This window comes from Microtus ochrogaster, chromosome 6, assembly GCF_000317375.1.
Source record: "Microtus ochrogaster isolate Prairie Vole_2 chromosome 6, MicOch1.0, whole genome shotgun sequence".
Lineage (NCBI taxonomy): Eukaryota > Metazoa > Chordata > Mammalia > Rodentia > Cricetidae > Microtus > Microtus ochrogaster.
This window is the reverse complement of record NC_022013.1, coordinates 31,263,516-31,289,939: the sequence shown is the minus strand read 5'-3', so window position 1 is coordinate 31,289,939 and position 26,424 is coordinate 31,263,516. Positions and strand designations below refer to the sequence as shown.

Sequence of the window (26,424 nt, the reverse complement as noted above, 5' to 3'; positions counted from 1 at the left end):
TCTGTAGACCAGGCTGGTCTCGAACTCACAGAGATCCGCCTGCCTCTGCCTCCCAAGTGCTGGGATTAAAGGCGTGTGCCACCACCGCCCGGCTAGGATCATATTTTTATAACATCTCTACTCAACTAAAGCTATGACAACAGAGACAACTACTTCTGACAATCTTATAGGGACCAAGCTAAGACAATGTTGAATTGGACCATAGCTTGGACAGGATTTCTCTATTCTTCAAACCTCTTGCCCCATGACCCAATTCTTTGTCTGTTTAAATTCAAAGGGCTCAACGATGATCTGAAGATGAAGTTTGGAATACTGGATCCTGCTTTTGATTGTTTTGTTTGTAGGACCCTAATCCCTTATTCTCAAAGGGGTGAGAAAAAATTTCCTAGCAGGATATTTTCCCAAGAAGATAGTGGCCTTCCCCTCTCCCAGGGGAGATTCCCAGCACAAGGTCACTTAGCTTAACCCAGCCAGCCACCTGGCCCAGGCTGATAAAGATGACCTCACTCAGAAACAGTGGTCTTGCTCTAAGAACAAGGAAAAATCTGACTTAGCAGGATGGGGGGAGCAAAAGTCCTTGCACCCATGCCAAAGCAGCTTCAAAGAGTCTCTTTGTAGTTATGCCTTTAAAAGCTTACCCCACAGAGGAGATACAACTCCTCTCTACCTCACTATAACCAGAATGGAGATGTTTGTATTATGCTCATTAAAGCTTGCTTATTACAGTCTGGGCCTCTCTGGTGGTCTTTCTCTGGGGGTTGTAATCTGGGCACAGCATTATTCAGTGTACTTGATTAAATCTCCTTTCCCTGCTTTTCACCATTCCTCAGTTCATACAGGTAGTTTCCATTGTCAAACTGACACATTTGATATTAAGGAATCCTAGAGGAGTGATTTCCTCCTGGACCATGTCTGTGAGGCATTTTCTTCACTGTTAACTGATGTAGGCCTATTTCGCTCTGGGTGGTGTCATTCCTCAGAAGGTAGGCCTGGATGTATAAAACAGCCAACTGGACAAACCAGGGAAAGAAAGGCAGGAGACAGTGATCCTCATTGTCCTGCCTTGTGCTCCTGACCTACTGCCTGCACAAACAGACTGTAACCTTTAAACTGAAGCAAAGTGTTCCCAATGCCCAGATTGCTTTGGCACAAGGTGTTCATTACAACAACAGAAACAAATTAGGCATCTTGTCTCTTACTTGGCATATAGGGATGAGTGTCCAAACCTAGCCTGTTAAGCTGTTAGAGCCTGAGGTTTGGCCCTAGAACCCCTGGGCTAACATTAATCACAACAGTTTGACTCAACCTTTCTGAACTAGTTTCTCCAGCAGAGGGATGTAGATAACAGACTATTTGCTGATTGATTTGGCTTTAACACTCTGTCACTGTGAGTGATTCATACCCTTTCTCTTTGTATTGCTGGAGAACACAGGAGTCTTTTTGTTAGCTGTTAGATTTGCAGAATTTAATTGAAGAGCAATTTTATTAGTTTTTGCAAGTAAAACAACAGACAGGTAAAAGATATTTCAGCAGCAGCTGGGAATGAAAAGATAGATTTAACAAGACCAACTTCTTTAAGTTTTCTTTGTCAGAATCACTGAAGTCCTCAGGCTAAGCTTAGAACTTTGTCAGTTGTCCACCCCATGGGGATTGGGTAAGATGCTTTCAGAGTTAGCATGGAATTCTGAGAAGTGAAAGAGAATTTAGGATTTGGTCTGATATTAGAAAAAAAATAATAGAAGGGGGAAAGAAAAAAAATTATAATTTTACTCTGCAAGTTGGCTGCTTTCTTAGTGAAGATGTCTAAGACAACATAAGGAGTGAGGGAATGAAATTCAGTCTGGACAGAGAGAAGAAAACCCCTCACTCAACTAGGAAGAGTGAAACAGTAGGAGAGCCAGCTGATGGCATACAGAGCAATTAAAGGAATATAAAGATTTAGAAGAGGTAGAAAAAAATAGAAAGTTAAAGCAAATTCAGATTGAGAGAAGAAACTGAGAGTTTAGAAGGTAAAACTACTCAGAGTTCAAGGTCATGACATTGACTAAGAGTGAGGTTAAGCTATTGAAAGGAATGTTTATATAGGACTACTGGTATATCCTTGTTAGAGTAGACTTAGGGTGGCAATAATCCACATTAAACTGTAAACTAAACCCTGTGAGCAATGCAGAAAAGTGACCAAGAAATAGGGACTGACACTACAAAATCAATGTGCTAAGTCTTACATAACTTGGCCATTTATTTGTATGGAGATATATCTTACACTGTAGGAATCTACAGATACTTTATATTCATTATGTAAGGCTAAGATATCTTTATTAACATGGGCTTGTAAGTTCCTAAGTCAATTAAAAACAGAAAAAAATTTCCCTGAAAAGTATTGTTATGTATATTTTGAAATAATGACTATGTCTCTATAGAACCCAGAAAAAGAAAGAAAAAAATAAATCCATTTAAAATTATTTTTTACCAGTTCTTGTAAAATTCTGTTGGAATTTATTCACCCTAAATGCGATAAAAATTATACAACTTCTAAAATAGCCTACTCTTTTATTTTATTTTTTTATGCTGGGATTAAAATGATAACATTTCCCCCTTCTTTTCACTACATCTAAATCCTCCTCTATACACTCTGCTGGTCTCTTTCAAATCAATGACCTTAATTACTTTAATTGTTAATAGATATATTCCTAAATATATTAACATAAGCTTTTCAGTCCCTATAAGGTTACTTGTACAAATATGGTTTCAGGACTGACCATTTGGAACCGGATGACCAATTGGTATACTCTTTCCTGGAAAAGACTGTTTCTCCTGTTCTTAGAATTTGTAGTTAGCTATAATGCTTTGTGTACGATTGTGCTCTCCTTAAAGACCTTACATTGTTTGTTTATTCATTCATTCATTCATTCATTCATTCATGAGCGCATGCAGACTTGCATCCATCAACCAGGTACTCAGAGAAGGGCTATTTTGTGTCAGTTGTCTATAATATATCTTCTTTGAATAACTTTGACCAGTTAGCTTCAAGTGATTAATTAGCACTTCTCAATAAGACAAAGATGAATTATTGTCTTGGAACCACATAATCTATTCAAAGAGAAGATAATAAAGATTAAACCAATCTTAACTCTGTCATGACAGAATTAAACACAGGACATTGGAAGTAAAATAGCACATTTAGTTTGAAACTTTCATCTCTGAAAGATCTAATTACCTTTTGCAAAGCATGGAAGGGGAAAAAGTATGTTTTTTTCTTACATTATTTACTGACTATGGATCTCATGATTGAATTAATTTCTTCTTTATTTCTCTAAAGTAATGAATTGCTAATAAAGATCATATTTTCAATATCTTACATTAGTTTCCAAAGCAATATTCAAGACAACCATATTAGTGGTATTCTGCATATTCTGTCACATTGTAAGAACTTTACAGTGTATATTCTTCCTGCTCAAGCTAAACTTCTTATGCAAATTCAGGGTATATGTTTCTGGCTGTGGCAGTATGATAGATTCTTTACATATCTTATAGTTAGTTGTTACTTTTCCATTTCAAGGTTCATTTTCTCAGAATTTTATGGTTGTGGGAAACTGAATTTCAATTAGGTTAGAAAGACATTAGGTCATAAAGTTAGTGATGTCAGAAGAGGCTCTAGGTGGGCATGGTACCAAATGGACTTTGCGGCTCTCTACAATAGGGTAAGTTTTTCGAATTTTCTATTCTGTCACAAGAACCTGGCAGTTATATGACTCCTGGTTATAGTAATAATGTCTAACATATATATTAAATTAATATATATTAAAATGCCAAATTTTTAAGACAATATATTTTTTATCTTGATAGCAAAATCATGATATTTTAAAATATTTAAGTTACAAGTAGTCTTGAAAGTGCTATATTGAGGTTTAGAGAAGGAAAGTCCTGAAAAATCATGGATCAAAATGTGACTGCATTTGGGACTCACACCTAAGTTACTACGTGTGAATTCTGAATTCAACCTATAAACAGAGATATTTGGACGTCACTGTCATTGCTACCAATGAAGGTATGTTGGTGAAGGGAAGAGAATGGTGAAAGTGTTGAGAAGATTTGAATTACTGTAATAATTCAGTAGGTCACACATTTCTTTTTTCAAAACCAGAAATAATGCAGTCTTTGATGCTGAAGTTTCACAGTATGTGCTAAATAAGTATCTACTTCATGATCAAATGACTAAAGGAAGGATCCAGGGCCAGGCTTCATGTCACACTGTCACTCCTCATGTACAGTTCGAATGAAATACATTACAAATGGACAACACGGGCTAGGCTTTAGACACATACCTGAAAAGAGTCTGTACGTTCACAATGGTTTTGGCATCTGCCATGTAGTCTTCCTCAGCACTCATGGTGCTCTCCTTGTCCACAACCACCATGTTGGCAGCAAAGGTCACGCCACACCTGAGCAAATCATCTAGGCTTTGATAAAAATCCCCAAGAAAAAAAAAGAATACAATTTTAAATAAATCACAATACTATGATCACTGTTCATATTTGTTTATCGTTAGGTTTATGTATGTTGTCTTTATAGATGAATTTATCAAGAACACAGACAGACATTAAGGAGAATTATAAGATAATATGATCTGGCGATATGCAAAATTCAGAATTCTGCAGATACCAACTGTTTCAAAGTATCCATATTTGGAATTTGTTTTTAGTGACACTATATAAACAGTAAAATAGAAAGTAAGTTAATGATAATTCATTATTACAGTTAGTGTACCACTTCAAGGACACAATATTAATATTGGTTGAAGATTCTAAAAAACTTTTTGTGAAAGTGTAAGAGGGGTAAAGACTATGCAAATTCAGATAACAAAGCTAATGTAGAAGTATGCTATAAGTATTTTTAATGCCTAGATTTATTTATTTAAAATCTATATACTGCAGATTCTTCCTACACTAGAAAAAGAGTAGGATATATGTATATGTATACCTACTTGTGATAAATAAAGCTAGAACAACTATTTATCAAGGGACTGAATAGCCAAAGATTTTTTGTTTGCCTGAGGTGACTAGAAAAACTAGGGTTCAAGCACTTATTATCTATTCTAGTCAGTTTTTCTTCCTGTCCCTGTAAAATTTCTTGACTAGCATTTTCCATTAAAAAAAAAAAGGATGTTTACCATTGAGGCTGAAACAGGGCAACTGTTTCACTGTCTTTGCTGTATACATTCAAAAAAAAAAAATACCAGGACAAAATCGAGTGGTACTATACTTGACCCCGTACAAGAATGTAGCAGTTACAAGGTTCAGTGAAGACAGATAAGAAGAAAATTAGTCCAGACCTCCTGATTTAAAATAGCAACATTAAAATGTACACAACTACAGTCGCTACCGATAGTTACTAAAGTTTGTTTCTAGAAATTACTTTAAAGCAGATGGTTGGTTCATAAAGCCATGTACCTCACAGTGGCATTACCAAGGCCTAAGCCTAAGACCTCCAGAAATAATTCAAGTATGTGGCAGGCCAGGAAGAAGGGATGAGGGAGGGCAGAGGGAGAGAGAAATACTGTGCTTAAATTTGGAGCTATTTTCTGTGACAGAGATTTTATAGCTAAAACTGTAAAATCAGAATTTCATTTTAAATAAATTCACCATGAGAAAACAGCCCAGAAACATAACATTCAATCAACACAATTTTCCTCAAGATTAAATCCCTAATATAATAGATTGACTTTAAGTGTAGGAGATTCATTGTACTTATTATTATTGCATCATAAAAGTATATTATAGAAAGCATCTGGCAGCAACTCAGGGTTTAGGCCAGTACTAACGAGCTTGTCAGCATTTGTAACTCCTTGGTTTAAGAGCCCTTGATCACTGGAAAATGCAGTTTCTCCTTAAGGAGAATATGATGATAACTAAGTCAACTCGCTTCTAGCGATTTCAACTTATCTCCTAATATTTCAGCCTTCAAAAGATTTTTCTCCATCAAAATTCTTGATTAGAATTTTAAAGGAAAAGGGAATATAAATTTGTAAGAAGTCAGTTTTGCTGAGTCAAAGAATAAATAATTGCACAAAACTGATGCAAACGTTGAACACAGATTTTCTTAAGTGGGATTGTTCTGACTTTACATGTTCTCAGGTGCATCTGTTGATTCCATCCTTAATCTATTTCCTGTTATAGGTTACTCAGGACTGCACATTATCACTAAATTCTGTGTTAGAATTTAGAGATAACAAAATAATTGAGATGTTATTAGTGAAACATTTGGAACTGCTATGCTATTAAACCTTTAGTTTTTCTAATTAACACCCTAACTTTTTTCGAGTATTCTATGAATGTATTTTTATGACTCTAGGCTATCTTTCCCCTCCCTGCTACTGCTCAACTGTGTATCATTTTTAAGTGTGGTTGCTTTACAAAGTTCAGCCACCAGATGGCAGCCAATGAAAAGCAATCCAAGAGAAATAAACCCTAAAGATACTCTAACCAGGGGTCCCTTTTTTTACCCTTCCATGACTCAGTTTTTCTAAGGACTGGAATGTGAAATTTGCAAGTATGAGGAAGTATTCTTGTTCCAAATAGGTTTTATATTGCATGGAAATTTCAAATAACACAAGCAAGAATTATACATGGACACTTCATATATAATTCCCTCTCTAATATATACACGTGCATATAGATATGGTGACCCACCTTAAATACTGACTAGTCTAAAATCAATCAACCTTGGTTCATCTTCTCCTTAGGAGCTTAATTCTCTAAGTTTCCTTTTTTATTAGCTTAAATACTTTACAATAGTATTTCATGTAATTTGTCTGGTGATAATTTACCTTTTTTCAATAATGGTGTCACAGCAGAGTATATTTATGTTTTATGTTACTGCATTACATAATTACATGCAGTACATAATTTCAATTGAGAAATTATATTATTATAAATTACTAAACATGCTTGAATAACTGGTCAAGCTATTTTTACTACTTTTATTTCAAGTTATTGTAATAGTCTCACTGCATTGAAATGTGGAATTTTTAAAGCATTTTTTGATTCCTTTAGCAATAATATTACTGCAAAAAGTGCTCCTTTTGCAAGAGACATAAGACTGAAAGAGCTCTTCAAATGGTGTGCATCTGACCAGTTTGACATGCAGCAATGTCTGTTGCAATTCAGCAATGAATTACGGTTTAGGCAGTATGATAGAAGATGCAGAACAGAGGGGCATGAGCTCTGCAAGCATGGGTCACCATATTTACTGTATCAACACGACAAAGTAGACGCATCATGCAGGACCAAGACACAGCACTTGACAGACCACAGGACACTACACTACTCATGTGCCATAGACATTGTCACCTACTTGTCAATAGAGCCCACCATGTAGTAAACCATTGGAAACCAACAGATTGCATCCAGAAAATGCATATCTGGCCTATGTAGCAGATGGGTTACAAAATGAAACACAGTGTCACAACAGAGGCAGCACTTCTAGGAAAGGGAAGCAAGTTCATTTAGTTTGCATTTCCAAAACCAAACACAAGGTACATCCTAAACTGCTATTTTGCTAAAGAATATCATTTGCACTTCTTATGAACCACAAAGTACACAAAGAAATGTGAAGTATAAATTAGAAACATTATGGCATAATTCTACAAAATCTTTCATGATTACTCTTAGTGAGTACTTAATGTTCATCGATTAGTTCAGTTACACAATGCAGAAGAGGATTTGACAATGAAGAGCAAATGGTTTTGTTTTCTTAGATAACCTCAAGCACCACAAATGCCTCTAAGAAGTAATTGGTAAGCGTGAGACTCAAAAGAGCTTTGTCAAAAGGCATGTATATAATCACAGCATGCTCCATATCTCAGTGTGTCGGGCATAAGGTCTATATATGCATGGAAAACTGTGTTATGTAAAGTTACACTGACATTTATCTGATGTAATGGTGAGCAAATGTTCATTAAGACCAAAATCTTTACTTATAAGATCAACAAAGGAAAGAATCATAAAGTTCAAATGTTCTTAGAAATCACTTAAAAAGTTATATCCACTTCATAGCTTTTAGTTTATAATATTCAGCATATACAGATTCAAAGTTTATTCAATGAGCAGTAAAATGTATTCTTTTATATTTATAAAACTGCATCTGATTAATTTATAAGATATGTAGAATCTTAACTACATAGATAAAATCATGAAAACACAATATGTTTCATTCTTTAAAAAGACAGGTGGTAGAACTGGAGAATATTACAGAGGTAATATTTACATTGGGTTTTGAAAACTGAGTAGGGATTTGGCAAGTACAACAGAGCAGGGCAATTCCAGGTTAAGGTAATGAGAGAGAGTCTTTGCCATTTCCCAGATACTGATCCCCAGTTTGATCAATTCTTTTCCTAACTGTTTTCTTTCTGCTATTGTCCCTCCTATTTCCTTGAAGTCTAAAGAAAAAGAAAGTACAATACAGTAATGTATTAACAAAACTTTCCAAATGATGATACTATTAAAATTTTTCCTGAATTTCTTCCTCCAGTGAATTTATTTGCAATAGTGAATGAACCGGTACTTTTACTTTGTTTTAATCTACATAATTCAGTTTTGAAAATATTGAATTATTTAACTGATAAATCATATTCACTTTATGTAGCCATTTCTAGTTTAATTTCCATATAGCGTGTTATGCACACATTTAGATGGCTTTTGGGCATCATCAGTTTTGTCAAGATCCCAAGCATTACAGAGTAGATATTATTATCAGATATTTATTATCCTTAAAGATCTTGATAAATGATGATTTGAATCAGTATTCTAACACATACATTTGTGGGATATAGGATAGAGATCTCAATTCTATTTGTAGACACTGTTGCTTCTCAACATAGAAAGATAATGTTTTGGGGATCTCGATAAACTTCATAATTTTAGAAGATTATGTAAGGATGCAAGCACTAAAAGTACTGAAAGATCAAGATGTTTTGGGTCTTAAAAACATTTTTGGGCTAATCTTACATTAATAGCTTGTTTTTGTTTTTTTAAGTGCCATTCTTAATTGGTAATTGTAGATATGTACATGTATTTAATGATATCTAGTTTAATCTGCCATATTCATTTAGGTTAAGATTATATCAATACTTTATACTATCTCTCTGCACAAATTTTCCCACTGAGTCTCCAGTCTATGCTTTTCTGAACTATTTCATAATAGATCATTGAGTTCAACATGAGACGTAAATTTTTCTAAGAAACAAAGTGTACCCAGGTCATTGTGGCAAATAAGGCTTTAAGCTATGACTGCCATCATGTGAAAGATAAAATTCAAGGTGAGACCTTCATAGATTTCTTTTTCATCCTTTGGTTGAAGAGATGACAAACTTTAAATGTGTGGGGGGAAAAAAGGTCTTTTTAACGAAAACTCATCAATGTTATTTACAACATGTATTTAAATAAACCAGAAGTCTTCCAAATTGTTCAAACTTGCTTTTAAATAGGGATAATACTATGCATCTTCATGTGGTTTCAGCTATCACAAGGGAAAATCAAGTACCCTAAACTTTGTAAATACATATTTTTGATGAAAGACACTAACTTTAAGACTCCTCTATGATGTAAAAGAAACTAGAAATTTAAAGAAACAATTTTGCATTCATATATTTTGTAACTGTTGAAAGTTGACAACTGTATTTAAAACACCAAGCTACTTAATAATTGAATTTTCCTAATCACTGGGAGACAGTGAATTAGCAAGCATAATTATACATTGAGAAGCATTAATATTGAGAAACTAAACAAACACATAGAACATTCATCACAAATATGTTTCTTGTCTCTATTTTATATCATGTTCCAAAAGTACAATGAAAACTTTAATATACAAGAAAATTATTAATAAAACAAAATAAAATGTGTGACTTTTTTTCTGGTTGCCAAATAGAGAATCCTATTTTGTCTATTAAATATGGCATGAAAGAATCATGGTGAAAAAAAAAGAAATGTGATGAAAGGATCAGATGACTTATCTATAAATTTTATAAAAAGCATATAAAAATGTAAAATTTATTATTTATACAAAATAGATGAATCACTTATTACACACAAAGAAATATTTTAGTTTGTTTAATCTAAGAGACAGTGATAAATATGTCAATTGATGCAGATCAGAATAAATTCATAGACCAAAGTTAAAAAAAAACAGAATTACCAGTTATAAGTAAGATAAAATAACAAAAATATTCAAAGCAGTCAGTGTTAATAAATAGAAGTGTAAAAGTACACTTGGTAATTACAGCTCTATCTATAGAGTCTACTAAGTACACTGACTGTGAATACAAAGACTTGTATCTTTATAAATCTCTCACAATGACACTGTATATTAAAACACAAAGTAGCTCAGTAAAGGCTCATAAATTTTACCAATTTTCAAAACTCAAGAGCAAGTTTCCTATCCAAATAAACTAATACACACTATTTTTGCTTCATCTCTAAGGAAAGAAATTAATATATTTTTATTAGCCAATCTTATATAATCAATATTTTACAAGTATACTTTCAGGTAGTTGATTTATTTTTTAAAATTGTTTGATCAGGGGCTGTAGAGATGGCTCAGCAGATAAGAATACACACTGCTCTAGCAAGCACCTGAATGACTCCCAGCACCCACAAGGCAGCTCACAACTCTATAACTTTAGTTACAGGGAATCAAACGCCCTCTTCCCTGCTTTGGAGGATCCAGTCAGACAAATGTTGCATAGGAATGCTTGCAGGCAGAACACCCATATACTTATAATTTTTTAAAAAACATTAAGTTGCAAATCCTTAAAATCACTGTGCACATGTGTGTGAGCGTGCATGTGTGTGTGTTCAGTGAGTGGGATCTCTCACATGGTAAGCATGCATTCATTCATTGAACTATGTCTCCACATAATTTTTTCTTGTCCACTGGGTTTATATATGACCTTCCAATAACTTAAATAGTATCAATGTCAAACTTTTTAACAGGAGAAGAAATTTTAGCATTTCTGGGTTGTCACATAAATTTGATCTTGCCTTAGTATGCGACACATATTATCTAAGTCTGGGAATAACTTAAATTTCTTACCATTTACAAATTAAAGAAAAAGGGAGGCGAGGTACAAGAATAAATATCATCTAGGCTGCTCTAGAGGTTAAGCTTAGATCTCATTTTGTCTGCCTCAAACAAAAGGATAAGGGGCGTATTTATCTTGCATTTAGCAATTATTTACAAATAAGCTGAAATGTTTACATATTACATGCAAAGAGGTAGATTGATATAAAAATGATTAGTGTAAAAATTAATGAATTCAGCATGCATCTCACTCATTTATGTTTGTTTGTTTTTGTTTTTGAAGACAGGGTTTCCTTGCGTAGCCCTGGCTGTTCTGGAACTCACTTTGTAGACCAGACTTGACATGAATTCACAGAAATCCATCTGCATCTGTCTTCTGAGTACTGGGATGATTAAAGACATGCGTCACCCTGGCCTGGATACCCCCACTCCACTTTGAGCTTGCTCCATCTCCTGCTTTCTGGTACATTTTTGTCTAACTTTGTTTAATATATTCCAGCTTTTATTGTCAGCTAAATTACAGCTGGGTGACCTTTAAGGTAGTGTCTTTAATAAATATATTTGAAATCTTTCTAGCACGGAACATCGAGGAGAACAGATGGTGTCCCAATCAGAACTGACATCACTCTGATGAACTGTGGACAGATCAGCACTGCTCTGCTGAGGCACAGAAAAGATGTTTTCAATGTGCCAGGCATTGAAATAAACATTGAAATGTGTAAGTCTTTTTGTTTGGAATTATTCTGTAACATCTATTTTATACTGTTATGTGTTTTAAGTATTAACATTTTAATACTTCATATTTATGACACATCTGTTTCTATATGGAATAAATTTTGCCTTTTCGATTAATTTATCTCCACAGCCATTCACTTAATATTATCTTCACCACTGCTCATTTAAACTTTGTCAAACCCCCAAATTAAGTAATGCTTGCCAAAGTAGGAAGGGTCGTGATCAGAAAAGTTATTGGATATGGATCTATCTTAAAGAGAATAACATCATTTTATATAATTTTGTACAACAAATTGCAGAACAGAAGCCATTTCAGAGCAACAGGTGTTTCATTGTTTCCAAAGGGGAGAAAAGATTGCATAGGACTCCCTGGAGCATTAGTTATTGGAGTTCAGGTTTTGATTCCTCATTCTTCATCAAAGGAGCTGAAGGTAAGTAAAAATGTTAGATGTCACTTTGGAGACATACCCAGGAAGCTGAAGGTTTTATAACATGTCCTTGCAATTTAGTAAATAAATTGAAACAATTATAATACATAGTGTATGCTAATAAAACAACCACTCTAAACTTAAGTAGAATTTTGCTTAGCATAAATCAGCAAATAACAGCACCATGTTGAAATTTATAATCCAAACCATCAGCAATTGGTAAGGGTGATATATCTCCAATGGGTAAATATTGGAATTTAGACTAGATTGTTGTCTATAAAACTAACTGAAAACAATACATATTGTCTGTACATTTGTAACTAAATCTCACCTTAGGTAAGATACAGAGGAAAGAACAATGAATTAGTCATTGCATAGCTGGACCTAATTCTAAAATTGACCTTGGGAACATTACCTAGATGTCATTACATCTTCAGCTCTGCTTCATACCATCCATAAAAAAAGTTTATTCAAACGTTTAAATTAAATGCAAGCATTAAGATTGCTAACTTCCTGAGTACATTTCTCTGGAGCGATGATTTCTATGTATTATGTTTATATAAAATATAAAATAAAATACAAATCTCAAATATGATGATTTGTAATGAATATTTAACATTCACTATTATTATAACTATATACAGGGAAAGCCTACCAGCTTTTTAAATTGATCTTCATGGTTTCATTCAATTAAGAGAGTACTGAAAGGCGATATACATAGAAAAAGTGACCTTAAAGAGAAATAGTAACCTGTCAGTAATCCAGATAGTGGAACTTTCATACATTTTGTGGGATTAATCACATTCAGAAAAAATCACAGAACTATATAATCTTATTGAATGAACCAATACTCTAGGATTCAGAAATGACAGTGACTTTTCCTTCAAAATATAATGGAATTTATTAGATTTTGAATGGAATGGTTTGAACCATGTTTGATATGATAATGAGGTAAAGGGGAATAAATGGATGAGTTAAGACTACTTTATAAGAATGGAGACTAAGAATGAGGAGTATACTTCTATTTCATAAGTAGGACATTATTCCAGAAGAAAATGAGTATTTTTAGAGGTGGTCAGTGAAAAGTTACATATCAGGAACCAAAATGTAATATTGAAATATTGTGAGGGAGAGGACAGACTGGTCCAGCTTGAGTACTATCAGAGGATATTCTGAACACAGTCTACTTCTTTCTTTTGATGGTCTTCTATATTTTTATAACTGGGGGCTTTAACTGAGTTAACCTTTCTAGTCATTCACCATGAGGCTACCACAGTAGTCTGCGATGGCCATTTTTTATATTGTTTGTCGCATTATAAGGGCATCCCATAGAAAATCAGCTCCAAACTAAATATTTTACTTAGTTAACTGAAGTGTTTATAGTAACAACTTGGCTGCTCTGCAGCTTCTCCCCAGAGAACCTCTAGAATTCAGAGTGTATTGAAAAAACTGAGAAGGAGCTTGACAATTCTTCAGTTGTTATGGCCATACTACACACTGATTGTCAAGCTCCTGGCATTTGCTTTCATATGATTTAATATCTGTTAACACTGTGCTCATGACAACTAATTTGTTTACACTTACAGTGAAGGGCACTGTAACTTTAAAATAAAATAATTTTGACCATTTCATTCAGGGACCTATGTATTCATCTGTAGAATTTCCTAAATGCTTAAGTAGTCATATTTTAAAAAGTAATCCAATCAAAAAGTTTATAGATATACAGAGGTGATGCTGCACAACTGTTTTTTTGTTATCATATATGAACATTATCATAAGTAAAATACACAGTGACATTCCAAGCTATAACATATAAAGGTAGATCAATAAATGCTTTTCTGATAATTTATGGTTAAAGAACAAAACTGTACAATTTTGGCAGGTATCTTTCATGCCTGTTGATTAAATTGAAGAAATTTGCAAAAGATATTTCAGAGGCTACTTTCAACTGGTACTGTGAGCAGATGACCATTTGCATATGAATTTCAAATAAAAGTCTTCAACTCAATGATATTTGACTAGTATTGATGAAACATTACTATAATCGATAATGTTTTCCATCATAGTATATACTCTATCTCCCAATGAATTCTGTACCATAATGTATCTGATTTAAAGTAGTATCAGTAAATTTAAGTAAATTATTTTAATGTACAGTAAAATTAAAATCTCTGTCTGTGTATCTTAAAATATACTTACGGGTTATCCAATAGCAGAACTATGGGATTTAATTCTTTCTTTGGTCTATAATATGCCCTGAGAGGTACAATAAAATTATATAATCCATTTCCAGCTGTTTCAGCTGCAACTATAATTAGTTTATTTTTGAATCCATAGGCTTTTGCGTCCTCATAGTAGTTATGCTGGCAACTCTAGGGAAGAAAAATTATACAAAGAAATGCTATTTTTACACTCCACTAAAATTGGGTCAAAGAATTTAGGATATATGGTTATGTAAAATTTATCTAAGTAGTTTTCTATCAGATTAGAGCACAGTTACATTTGTCTTTACCTAGTTCTCCAGCTTGATGCGGGAAAACAGTGATAAATAATGAAAAGGAGAGGTAGCATACACCTGATGCTGAAAGTGGACGAGGGGTGTCCTTCTCGCACTGCGAGCTAAATGTTGCTTCAGTACAGTCACTCAGCATCTATTTTGCTACAGCACTGACATGTGACTCCCATTTGAAAATACCTTGATGCTAAAAAGCCTCAGGGATATTCCCATTACTAGCTACTTAAAGTTATGAAATAAAAAAGAAAATAAAACAGAAAAACTAGAAAAGAAGAAAACTGAACTGTTTAAGCCCATACCCGTGTTAAAATGTAAAAAGCAATACACAAAAATCAAAGCACAACACTTGATCAGAACTCACTACAGAGCTGAAGTGAGCACAAAGTTGTTAAAAAACTAATTTAATTTCTAAAAAGTTAGACTCAGAAGAAATTAATTAACATTACTAAATCAAGACAATTTTCAATCTAAATTATCAGTGTATTAACGGACTTATTAGATTTTTTTCTTCATCATTATAATGTTTCTACATAAACTTTTCATTTATCTGAGTCAGTATTATTTACTTCTCTGTCTGTTCCTTACTTATAAAGAATCCATTCCATTAGTCTTTAATAAAATTGTTTTTTATATGATGGAAATGAAGCACCATGTGTGAATAAAAATAAGAAAGCAATTATATCTATAAAGAATCCAGATTTTATTGCTACAAGAGTCACAAAATATTGTGGAATATGTTTAAAGAAATAAGAAAAAGGCACTTAAAGAATTAACAAAATCCTAGTTAATATTCAAAACAGTTATTTAAATATCTTATATATTCTCTCATGTTGAACAATATAACTCAAAAGTTAATTCAGAGTTGAAGATACAGGTCAGTGGTAAAGCACATTCCGAGTATGGGTGAAACACCAAGCTCAATTTCCAATAATGAAAAAAAATTAAATAACTTATTTAATGTAGTTGAAGAAATCAACTACAGAACAGAGATGAAATAGCAACCCAGATGCAAATACAAAGCAAAAATAAAAGCTACAAGCTGAAATAGAAATCACAGTCAGAAAGAAACCTTATTCAAATAAATATTGACTGAGAATTTTCTAGGAGTGAACAAAGCACAAAGCCTCAAAGAATCAGTGAATGCTAATCCAAATGAATAAACAAAGTCACATATTCCCACACATTATTAAGAAAGCATAGGCCAGCCAAGACTACGGGACATTAATCATCCATGAAAAAAAGAGTGATTAGCGTGATTAGCTACAAAAGCTAACAATAAGAATGATGGATATTTATAGTAGTCAGAAGGATAGAGGCATTGAAGAAAGAAGCTATTGCAAAGGTAGACACCAAGCACACCATCCCTCTAGAATAAAGATGAAAGGCATCCAAGGGAAGACATAATGAAAAAAATTGTCAAGCACCAAATCTCACTTGCAGAAATTCCAAAAGTTGAAAATAAGGCTGTATGAAAATGATCTAGTAACTAGAGGAAAAATTTCTAAAGAAAGAAAACGGTAAAGAAGAAAAGCAATAAGCAATAAGTCCTCATAAGATACTGGGTAGAGATTTTTATAGTTCTGATATTCAGAATCTACAGCCATATAAAGAAATAGATAAGGTCACCAAGAAAGGGGTTGAAGAATACCAATGAGTGAAGGCTTAGAAAGGTTAGAACTGCAACACCCATGAAATATCACAAGGTAAGAGAACTTTATGGCTCATGAACATAAAAGGGACACAGTCATTAAGAAAATCCCATGAGACAATGCGAAGGTAGGGTTGAAACACGTTGGCACTGGGACAGAATGATAATGCCATTCCAATCCACCTACTTCACAGACACAGTGGAGCCAACTGGTTAATGCCACCCCATCATCCCAAAATAAACTTCCATTTTCAGAGCAGACCCTATATACAAGTCTAATGTTAACAAAACAGAAAAATAATCTCCTCTATAGGCATGAATCAATAAAACTACATATTTTTCTTTATTAATGTAGCAAAAGGCCATTAATATACTGCTTTTAAAGGTCCTCTACTGGGGTGATAATCTTTTCTTTTGAAGAGCTGAGTCTTACAATGAGAATTAGATTAGTTGCTTGAAGATAATTCACGTTTACTCTTTTGGTTTTCTGATGCTTCCCGACTCTCTCGCTATATATGGCACCACGAAGTGAATTCAGGCATCAAAGTACCTAAGATATATGTAAAGAATCTTCTTGAAGGAAAACATCAAAAGCACTATATTTGAACATGACTTAGGAAACTGTAGCCATGGAAGAAGTCTTATTTAGCAAAACACAACAGAGATGACCAGTAACAGCAAATGTTTCAAAAATAAAAGTTAAAAAAGAGGACATCAAAATACTAAGGGCCTGAGAAATAGAGTTTCCAAAGAAAATGGAGCTATATAGAATACTTATGAGAAAGAGAAAGAAGCACTGGCAAACTTGAAATAGATGTTTAGAGCTCACAAATATTCTTTCAGTCTTCTTCAAAAGTAGCAAAAAACAACATTTGTAACTGAGAAAACAGCAGGCATATTAAAATGAATTGAAACACAATTCAATAATTAACTATCTTAAATTAAATTTAATGACTAACATAACTCTTGTAAGAACACTATAGCATTAAAATTATGTTCATTTTACAAATAAGAAAGCTGCATGTCATTGTGGCTTTCTTAAGTTGTCCAGAACATGAAAGGGTGCTGGAACTATAATTTTAACCAAAATAAAGAATAAATGAAGAAATCCATGATTAGGAGTCAAAGTATGCTTGAATCTCTTTAAGGTATATAATGTTTCACTTTAGCCTTTTCCTCATTACTCAGGAGGACAAAATCAAAGAAAAAGACAAAAATGACCACATTCTCAGACTGTTCTGTTTGAGTAAATTCTTTAAAGCCTACAGGCAGGAAGAGAGAACTATATGAAAAATGTGGGAATGAGATATGAGGCAAGACACATATATCAGCGTCCACCTAGTCACAAATGTACTTGTCTAATTTAATCAAGAGATTTTGTTAAAACATAGATTTAATATGCTACCAAACACAAATTGTAACTAAATAGTAACCAAAAGTAATTTAACAGTTTTTATGCTTCTGTCTTTCCTTTAAAAAAAATAACACAAGTTGGCTACTTAAATAGATGGATAAAGTTGTTTGAGAGGATAAAAGCAAAATTAACCATTTTATGATATCATGATTATATGTAATATGCTTTATATGTTTTTAAGTATTTATCATGTTTATAAGTAATACACTTTATGATATTTATACTTTCAATGAAGTATTTTGAACAAATTGTATAAATGTATTTAAATGTGTTCAATAGTTCATGGTATAATTTTATTTTTGGAGAGAATAGCACCAACAAGTAACCATTACCTTGTCTAATCTTAAGCAGCAGAAGGGCACTTTTTCTTGAAGCAGGTGACAAAAAGTAGGTGAACTTCCTATGTATGGAGAGTAAGGTGGGTAGCCCTTGGCATATCTGGAAAGCAATAGAAGATGTTACTCCTGGAGAATTCATGGAGAGCTGGACCCCTCAGATATGACCCTGATCTTCTGTTTGATTACATTAGAATTAAAAGCCTATGCTTCTAGCTTATTAAGAAAATCACATGGTCTTCAAAATGTGAAGTAAATTATGATTAAATATGACTCAATATAAAGTTTTGTGATATATATTTTTAAATAGTTGAGAAAGATTTTCTGTCATGTAAAAATTATATGGCTTGAATTCTCGACTAATGAAATCAGCATCAATGAACCACAGCCCTTGTTGGTTACTGAGATCAGCAGCAATGAACCACAGATATTGTTGTTCAATGAAACCAGCATCAGTGGACCACAGCCAATAACACTCATGTTGATCTGAATAATGGGGTTTTTGTGTTTGATTCAGCTAGAGAAATAAGCAACTGCAACAAGAAACATAGATACATAATTGTCATTTCCTTTCAGAAAACATTTCTCAATTATCCTTCTTGAAGACATAAACATGTATCCATAACAAATAGCAATGTTATGCCTTACAAAGTGTACTTAAGGCAGACTGCATTATAATGTTTTGCTGTATCGATATTCATTAGCCATGCACACATAACTAAAGGAGAAAAAGTAAGTTAACTAGTGAAAAACAGGGGTTTTCCTGGAATTGTTCTTAAAATATTATCAGAGACATTTAGTTTGTTTATTGACTTTTCAAATCAGCCACCTGCACATTTTGGCTACACCAGTGTAGAACATGGAACTTCAAAAGGGCAAAAGCATAAAAGTTAATTAGCAAATAAAAGAAAATTACTTGAAGCAACATTTTCTCATTCAAAAGGGAGGCTCTTGATTTTTGGTAACGTTTCCTGTGATATAAAGTTAAGGCCTTGTTGATAGTACTTTCTAGATGCTGGGTTTTTTGCACATTAAATTGTGCACGTTTTATAAATTTAGAAGCTGCAGTTATCACTGTTACTGTCATATCTCTTTGATTTTTTTTATAAAACAGTTCATTTACCTCTCCATGATCTAGAAATCTAAGAAAAAATATTTAATTAACAGTTTAAAACATTTCCCATAAGAATGGTTGCCAGCAGGGATGGTGCCCAGTCTCCTTGTTTCCCATCCTATATTCTCCAAATGTACTTGAGCATTTGGACCACAGAATACTTTGAGACAAGACTTTGTCTTCATGTATATTGACATTGTATGAAACAAATAGAAATTGTGGATGAATTTCAAGTTTATTTTTCTGAGTTTCAAAGACAGCTCATTTTCAGTTCAATAAAGCATGAAATGAATTTTTATGACCGCAACTGTGAGACTGAGACCTGATCGGCCATGACTGTCCTGGTACACCTAGTCACAGTGACAACACTTGTAGGGACTAATGCCGTTGGTTGCTCAGTACTAAACATCAAAGGAGCACTTTTCTCCATAGTTTTAATTAGGTTTTATATAACGCAAGGAGGTGGCAACAAACATAATTTACAAATAAATTGAAGTCACACTGTTAGTTTGTAAACAAGCATCATAAGACAAAACTGGGATGGAATAAATCTTTTGAGATAGCAGGTCAATATTGTAGACCACTGTTCTTTCAGCTTTCCAATGGTAACATAATGCAGAGAATAGGACGTGTTAACATGCATGGCAGGCTTAAATATGCTGACTTCTATACAGGTAGATACTGTAAGAGAATGGAAGTTTAATGAAGGAAGAATATGTCTTTCATTTGTAAATTTAAATTATTTCTAGCCTCCAAATATAAAAGGAATTCTAAATGGTGAAATGAGAAAACATTTCATGTTAGTATGTCATTTGATAAACTTTTGAACTTAATGATGGTTTAATCTTGCTTTGAACTTGACAGACTTTAAAATCATCTAGAAAATATATTTATAGGTGAAGATGATTCCAAAGAAGTTTAACTAATATGAGCAGACTCACTGTGAATGTAGGCAGTATTATCTCAGAAGCTGAGGTTCTACACTTAACAAAAAGGAGAACATCAGTTAGGCACCAGCATTCCACCCATCTCTGCTCCTGAGTGCACCATGTGAACAGCCATCTGTTGTCACCAGGCCTTCTCTGTCATGATCAAATGTAATCTCAAACTGTGACCCAAAATAGACCTTTCTGTACTTAGGTTACTTTAGATTTTGTCACAATAGTGAGTAATGTAAACTTCAAAATGGATGTGAATGAAAGAAATTAAAAATATAAGTGCAGTAGAATAAAGTACAACTTTGAAAATACAACTCATATTACTCACAAACAAAATTGTGTATTTTTACTTTAAGTTAAAGATAATTTAGGAAAAAATAGGGCTGGAAGTTTATATTGAATTCAGGCAGAAAATCAGTGTCTTATAATACTCTGTAGTGAGAAAATGATTAATAGAGAACTATTTGAGCAATGATTCTGGATCATCCAGAAGGAAAAAAGTATTATTCCCTTCCTTAATTTTAAAGTTTATCCCTTGATAAGAAACTATAGGCAATTAATGACATGAGAATGAGTCTTCTCCAATGATGAGCCATCTGGTATGTTATCCAATCCAAAGTAGTCAACAATAAACACATGAATATATAAGCAACACTAAGTAGACTCCACAGAATGTTTTTATATATACATGTTTTTATATGTAAAAATAATTATTAATAAAGAGGTCATTCATTCATTAATGAAGAGATTGAGGGGGAAGTGGGAATATACTGAAGGAGATGGAGGGTGAAAGTTAAAATTGGAATGATGTGAATAATGTATCCGTGTTGGATATTCTTGAAAAATTAAACTAAAACGTGTTAGCAAAAACAAAGGCAGACAAACAAAAACTTAGAAAATCAAACCTACTCTAAATTTGAAGAGGTTTCTTCATCTGGTGTAGTTTCATCTTCTGATTGGTCACTTAAAAGATCACATGTTTGAATTGATGATGAATCTGCAACCTCTAAAACAGGAGCAATACTAGGTCTTCTTAATTCTTTGCTTCCTTCTGAGGGAAGAGCCAGGGTAGGGCCACTTGCTGCCCTACAACTCGTGTCTTGCAAGTCTATAGCCACGGTACCTAAAACAACAAAACATGAAAATCCATTAGGACATTTCTGGTAGCTATGTCATAATTATCACTTGGTGGTTAAAATAAATGAAAATTTATCACATTATTAGGGTGGCTGTGTGTCTGCCTATCTGTCTGTCTGCTTGCCTGTCTGCTTGCCTAACTAATAGCTATTAACGCTCAAAACTTGATTATTTTTCAGTTAAAAATTTCACTGGGTAAGAAATAATGTATCCATAAATGTATATATCACAACTTATATGGGGGGTCAGTTAGACATAGTAACACAAACTTTTTTTTTGTGGTACACACCTTTTATTCTGTCATCCAAGAGAAAGAAAAAAAGACAGATAAAAAGAAAGAAAATGAAGAAACAAAAGAACAAAGGAAGGCAGAGCTGGGGGCCGGTTAGTGGCTGAGAAGGGAGCCATGGCCTAGTTGCATCTTCTGCCATGTCTGCTGTAACCCCAGTACCTCATTACTCAGGAGCTGTAAAGAGTCTGAGAAGCTCATTCCATGCTTCTGCTGCTGGGTAATTATTTATGTATCTGGCTTATGTCAGAGGGACAGGGGAAGCTGAAGCCTGTCAATAATCAGGAGGCATATGCAGGTTGATCTCTGTAAGTGCAAGGTCAGTCTTATCTGACTAGTGAGTTTCAAAGATACCCAATAAGAATCCTGCCTCAAATAATTATTTGTTTCATTCCTAGCTTTGGGAGACTCGAGCTTGGATCCAACTGTGGAAATATGAGAGACAGTAAGGTATTTAAGAGGTTTGGTCTTCTGTGAAGTCATTATGGGAAGTCCAGCCAGAGTTACTGAAGTGTTTGGACAAAGTGTTTGGGTGGCTACTAAAACCACATCCAAGAGAAAGAGAGGAAATGTAGGATTTTTTTTAAAGAAGGAATGAAAAATTTTTTTTCTTTTGTTTGGCTTTGAGGGATTCAAATTTTATCAAAACAATTTATTGATGCAAAGAAAAGCTATCTGGTATGTTATTATCTTAAAGTTGAGGAAGTGAGTGCACATTTACTACGTTGACCATTATAGATGATCATGCAGTATGCTAGTACCTCAGAAGAAAAAAGAAAGAAACAAAATATGGCATGCCAAAATTTTTTAAGGACTCTGTCAAAAGCAAATTGAGACACAGCTTCCTGCCAACATATCAAAACTCTCCCTCACTTATTTTCAATTAGAAGATAATACACATACATGTCTTCATAGAAATACATTGTGTATTAAATCCTCTCACTTTCAAAGGAATGCTTACATAACCTCAGCACCAATATATATGACTGTACATCACCTACAAATACCTAGTTGTTTTCTTTCCTAAGAAGACAACATATTAAAAAACAAACAAACATGCTCCCTTCTGTTTATCTTCAGTTATCCTGCAAATACTGATATCTACCAGCAGTCTGGGCCCAGAGAAAGAGCATGGTAAATTTATAATCCACAAGAGAGATCTGTAAAAGCAGTTAGGAGTGTAAAAACAAGACTTTCTTTGCAACATCTTTTACTCTTACAAATGTTTTGTTTGTTTTGAGGACTTTCTCTTTGCCGTAAAGAGATAACTTGAGTTTTTGAGGTAGAAAAAAATCTTTATTTTTGTCATTGACCATTTTCTTTATCTTCTGTGAAAAATCTATTTTTGCATCATAGGTCTTCAGAGTATAGGATCTACTGTATATTATTTGTTCATCAGTTTTATTCTATTTTATCTAGTTTAATAGTGAACTAAATCTTCCATAAAATCATGGAATAATTTAGATGCCATCACAGAGATTAATTTCTCATAGTTTGGAAGGATAAAGTTTCAGAATATAGGTCTTCACATCATTGTGATTTCTTTGGAGGATGGTGAGGGATAGAACTGTTTTAAGTATCTAGGACACCTGGTTTGGTGACATATTCTCCATCATGTTTTCACACAAACTTCCTGTATTTGTGTCTATGCTGTGTTTATTTTTACTATTAGTTACCTAGTCACATGGAAATCATGATAACCCTAATGATCCCATTTTAAATTTCTTTCTTAAAAACGCTTGAGCTCCAAATGAAGTTATATACTATGGCACTCGGATGGAATAGGGTTTCAGTGTATAAGTTTGGGATGACAGTCACAAATTTCACATAAGAATATTTTTGTCAGCTGGGCGATGGTGGCACACGCCTTTAATCCCAGCACTCAGGAGGCAGAGGCAGGCGGATCTCTGTGAGTTCGAGACCAGCCTGGTCTACAGAGCTAGTGCCAGGACAGGCTCCGAAGCCACAGAGAAACCCTGTCTCGAAAAACCAAAAAAAAAAAAAAAAAAAAAGAATATTTTTGTCTCTCTAGTGTTTTCAAAATACAGATAGATAAATTGACTACACATTTATCTCTGATTTACTTGAGGTAAATGGGATTTAGCTGTCATTTTATTTTGGACCTTTCATTTATTCTCTTTTTTTATGTGTACACATGTATGTGAATGTGTGTGTGTGTGTGTGTGTATTTGTGTGATTACAGGTACAAAGTATATGTGGGTGTACATAACACACATATAAACATATATCAAGGTCAGATTTCCAATTTATTGTTGCTCAGGAATCTCTAACTTGCATTTGGGGACAAGGTCTCTCATTTGGTTAAGCTCAGTAATAAGGGTGAACTGTCTAGACAGTGACCTCAGGGATTTACATTACTCTGCCTCTTCAACACTGGGTTTACATGTGTATGTTAGCATGTTCTGCTTTTTCATGGAGATTATACTCAAGTTCTCATGTTTGCATGGCAATCGTTTTATTCAAATATCTCTCTCAAAATTATTCAATGCTTTACTTTCATTTAGATGTTAATAGAACTAATGACAATGCTTCATTTCATTTATTCCACACATACAACCTGTGACTAGCACTATTTTGTGACTTTCTGTAATCACTTTTAACCACAACTATGACTTGAACTTGTTGGAAATTCAATTCAGCCGTATAACTGAAGTCAGGGGTAAAGACAGACACAAGGGATATACAATTTTAAAAGCAGAAACCAACTCTTTTGAGGATTTTGTAAGGGAGTAAAATCATGAAGCTCAATAGCATATATGTATGTATTGTGTTGTGTAAGCATGGCAGGATGTAGAAATAGCAGCCTGTGATTTAGGATAGTGGTAGACTTAAAAATAATAATAAGGGCAAACCAAATACAAGTTCAATACCTCAAAAGAGAGAATCAAGAGAATTCACTGAGCAAATGAAGACAATGTACATAACTTTTACATAAAAAGAATGACATATATTTCTTAAGCAAGGGATTATACACTTATTTGTTCACTTGTGGTTTAGTGGAAAAATGTAATTAATTTCATATTGAATGGATTTATATTATTTCATTATTTTGTAATAAATGCCAAAATAAATGATGAGAGTAAGATGAAGTGAGTCTTGAAAAAAACAAAACAAAACAGAAAACATTGGGAATATTTCCAATCAGCTATTGTATAGACAATTAACAAGAAAAACATACAAGGAAAGCATTTAAAATTAGTAAAACAAAGTAATTATTGAACAGTCTTTGTTAATCTTGCATCTGATGTGGGATACGCCTCTGTATGCTGTGAATATGTTTTATTACCATTGGTTAATAAAGAAGCTTCCTCGATCTATGCCAGGGCAGAGTATAACTACACAGAAAATCCAAACAGAGATAGAGGGAGAATGAAGGCAAAGACAGGAGATGCTGGGAAGAGCCACCGGGGAAGCAAGATGTGAGGTAACAAGCCACTAGACTTGTGGTAAAATGTAGAGTAATAAAAATTGGTTAATTTGAGTCGTAATAACAATCCTGAGATAATAGGTCAAACAGTATGTAATTAATATTAATCCTCAGAGTGGTAATTCTGGAATTGACTGTCAAGAGACTAACTGCCAGTAACATTCATTGTTGCTACACCAACAGTTTAGAAATTTACTTCTATGTTATATAATCAGACATAGTTTATAACACACAAGGAAGTTTTGAAACTATAAGCCTTTATTAATATATATACATATATATATGTGTGTGTGTGTGTGTGTGTGTGTGTGTGTGTATTTATAATCTTTTAAAACATATAAACTAGAGGCAATTTCAGCAAGCATGTACTGACCCATGCTGGCGATGATGCTGTGGACAGGCAACCTTGAAGGACCATGATAAAATGACCTTGATACATTGCTCTTTCTCTGCTGGTCTTGATTCTTAAATGCTGAATTTTCTTCTTTGGTAATATTAATATAAAAACATATATCTGAAGCATTCATAATGTATCGAGGACCTGGATTCAGCAAAATGTTTTTATTATCCTCCCTCCTAACACCAATCAAGCAGACACCAAACCTTAATTTAAAAGAAGAATATAAGAGTTTAAGAGTTACATTTGGGGAAAAAATTATCTTTATGTTGTTTTAACTGCTTACATTTACAAGAAAATTAACCGAATATAATCTATTAGAACACAGTAACAACATCAAATAACAGAACTAAGAGGCAGGAGAGAATTCTACCATTTGATAATCTTATTTTTAATGACAAAATCAATTCAATTTGTCATAAGAATTATACGATATATATATATATATATATATATATACATTTAAATGACAAAAATATAAAGGAGAATATAAAATATTAGAATGCTGGTCATATAATAAAGGTAATTGTGTTTTATATTTTTAGGATAACTACTAATGTCAAAATAATGAATAATATTTCTTACCTTTTTCAAAATATTTACAATCTATTGGAATAAGGGAGACTTTTATAAAATGTCATGTGAAAAGAAAATGATGTCTCTTAATCACCCTTACTATCGTTTCTACAACCTCTCATATATTCAGCTTTAGAAAGAAATATTTAAAATAGTCGTCAATGGTTGTACATGTTCAGGAGAAAAAATTAAACATGTTGAAAGTAATATATTGTTAAAATATTTCTTATTTCTCTTTGGTGATGTTCAAACTTTCAAAATTCATCTTAAAAACCTCATGGACAGCCTGGTCTACAAGAGCTAGTTCCAGGACAGGCTCCAAAACCACAGAGAAACCCTGTCTCGAAAAACCAAAAAAAAAAAAAAAAAAA

At 33.4% G+C, this 26,424-nt stretch overlaps 1 protein-coding gene across 4 annotated transcripts in view; it reads right to left on the bottom strand.

Moving 5' to 3' along the window:
* The window catches only part of Kcnt2 (potassium sodium-activated channel subfamily T member 2), a 388,623-nt gene that overhangs the window by 58,845 nt on the left and 303,354 nt on the right, over positions 1-26,424 (bottom strand). For 3 of the 4 annotated variants that reach the window (XM_026779913.1, XM_026779914.1, XM_005348456.3), the window contains exons 16-21: positions 25,454-25,683; positions 21,116-21,329; positions 18,152-18,257; positions 14,442-14,614; positions 7,354-7,425; positions 4,326-4,460 (exon numbers count right to left, since the gene is read on the bottom strand). In XM_026779913.1, coding sequence (XP_026635714.1) covers positions 4,326-4,460; positions 7,354-7,425; positions 14,442-14,614; positions 18,152-18,257; positions 21,116-21,329; positions 25,454-25,683 — 930 coding nt within the window. The remainder of the gene's footprint in view (positions 1-4,325; positions 4,461-7,353; positions 7,426-14,441; positions 14,615-18,151; positions 18,258-21,115; positions 21,330-25,453; positions 25,684-26,424) is intronic. The other variant, XM_026779915.1, reaches the window with a different exon arrangement.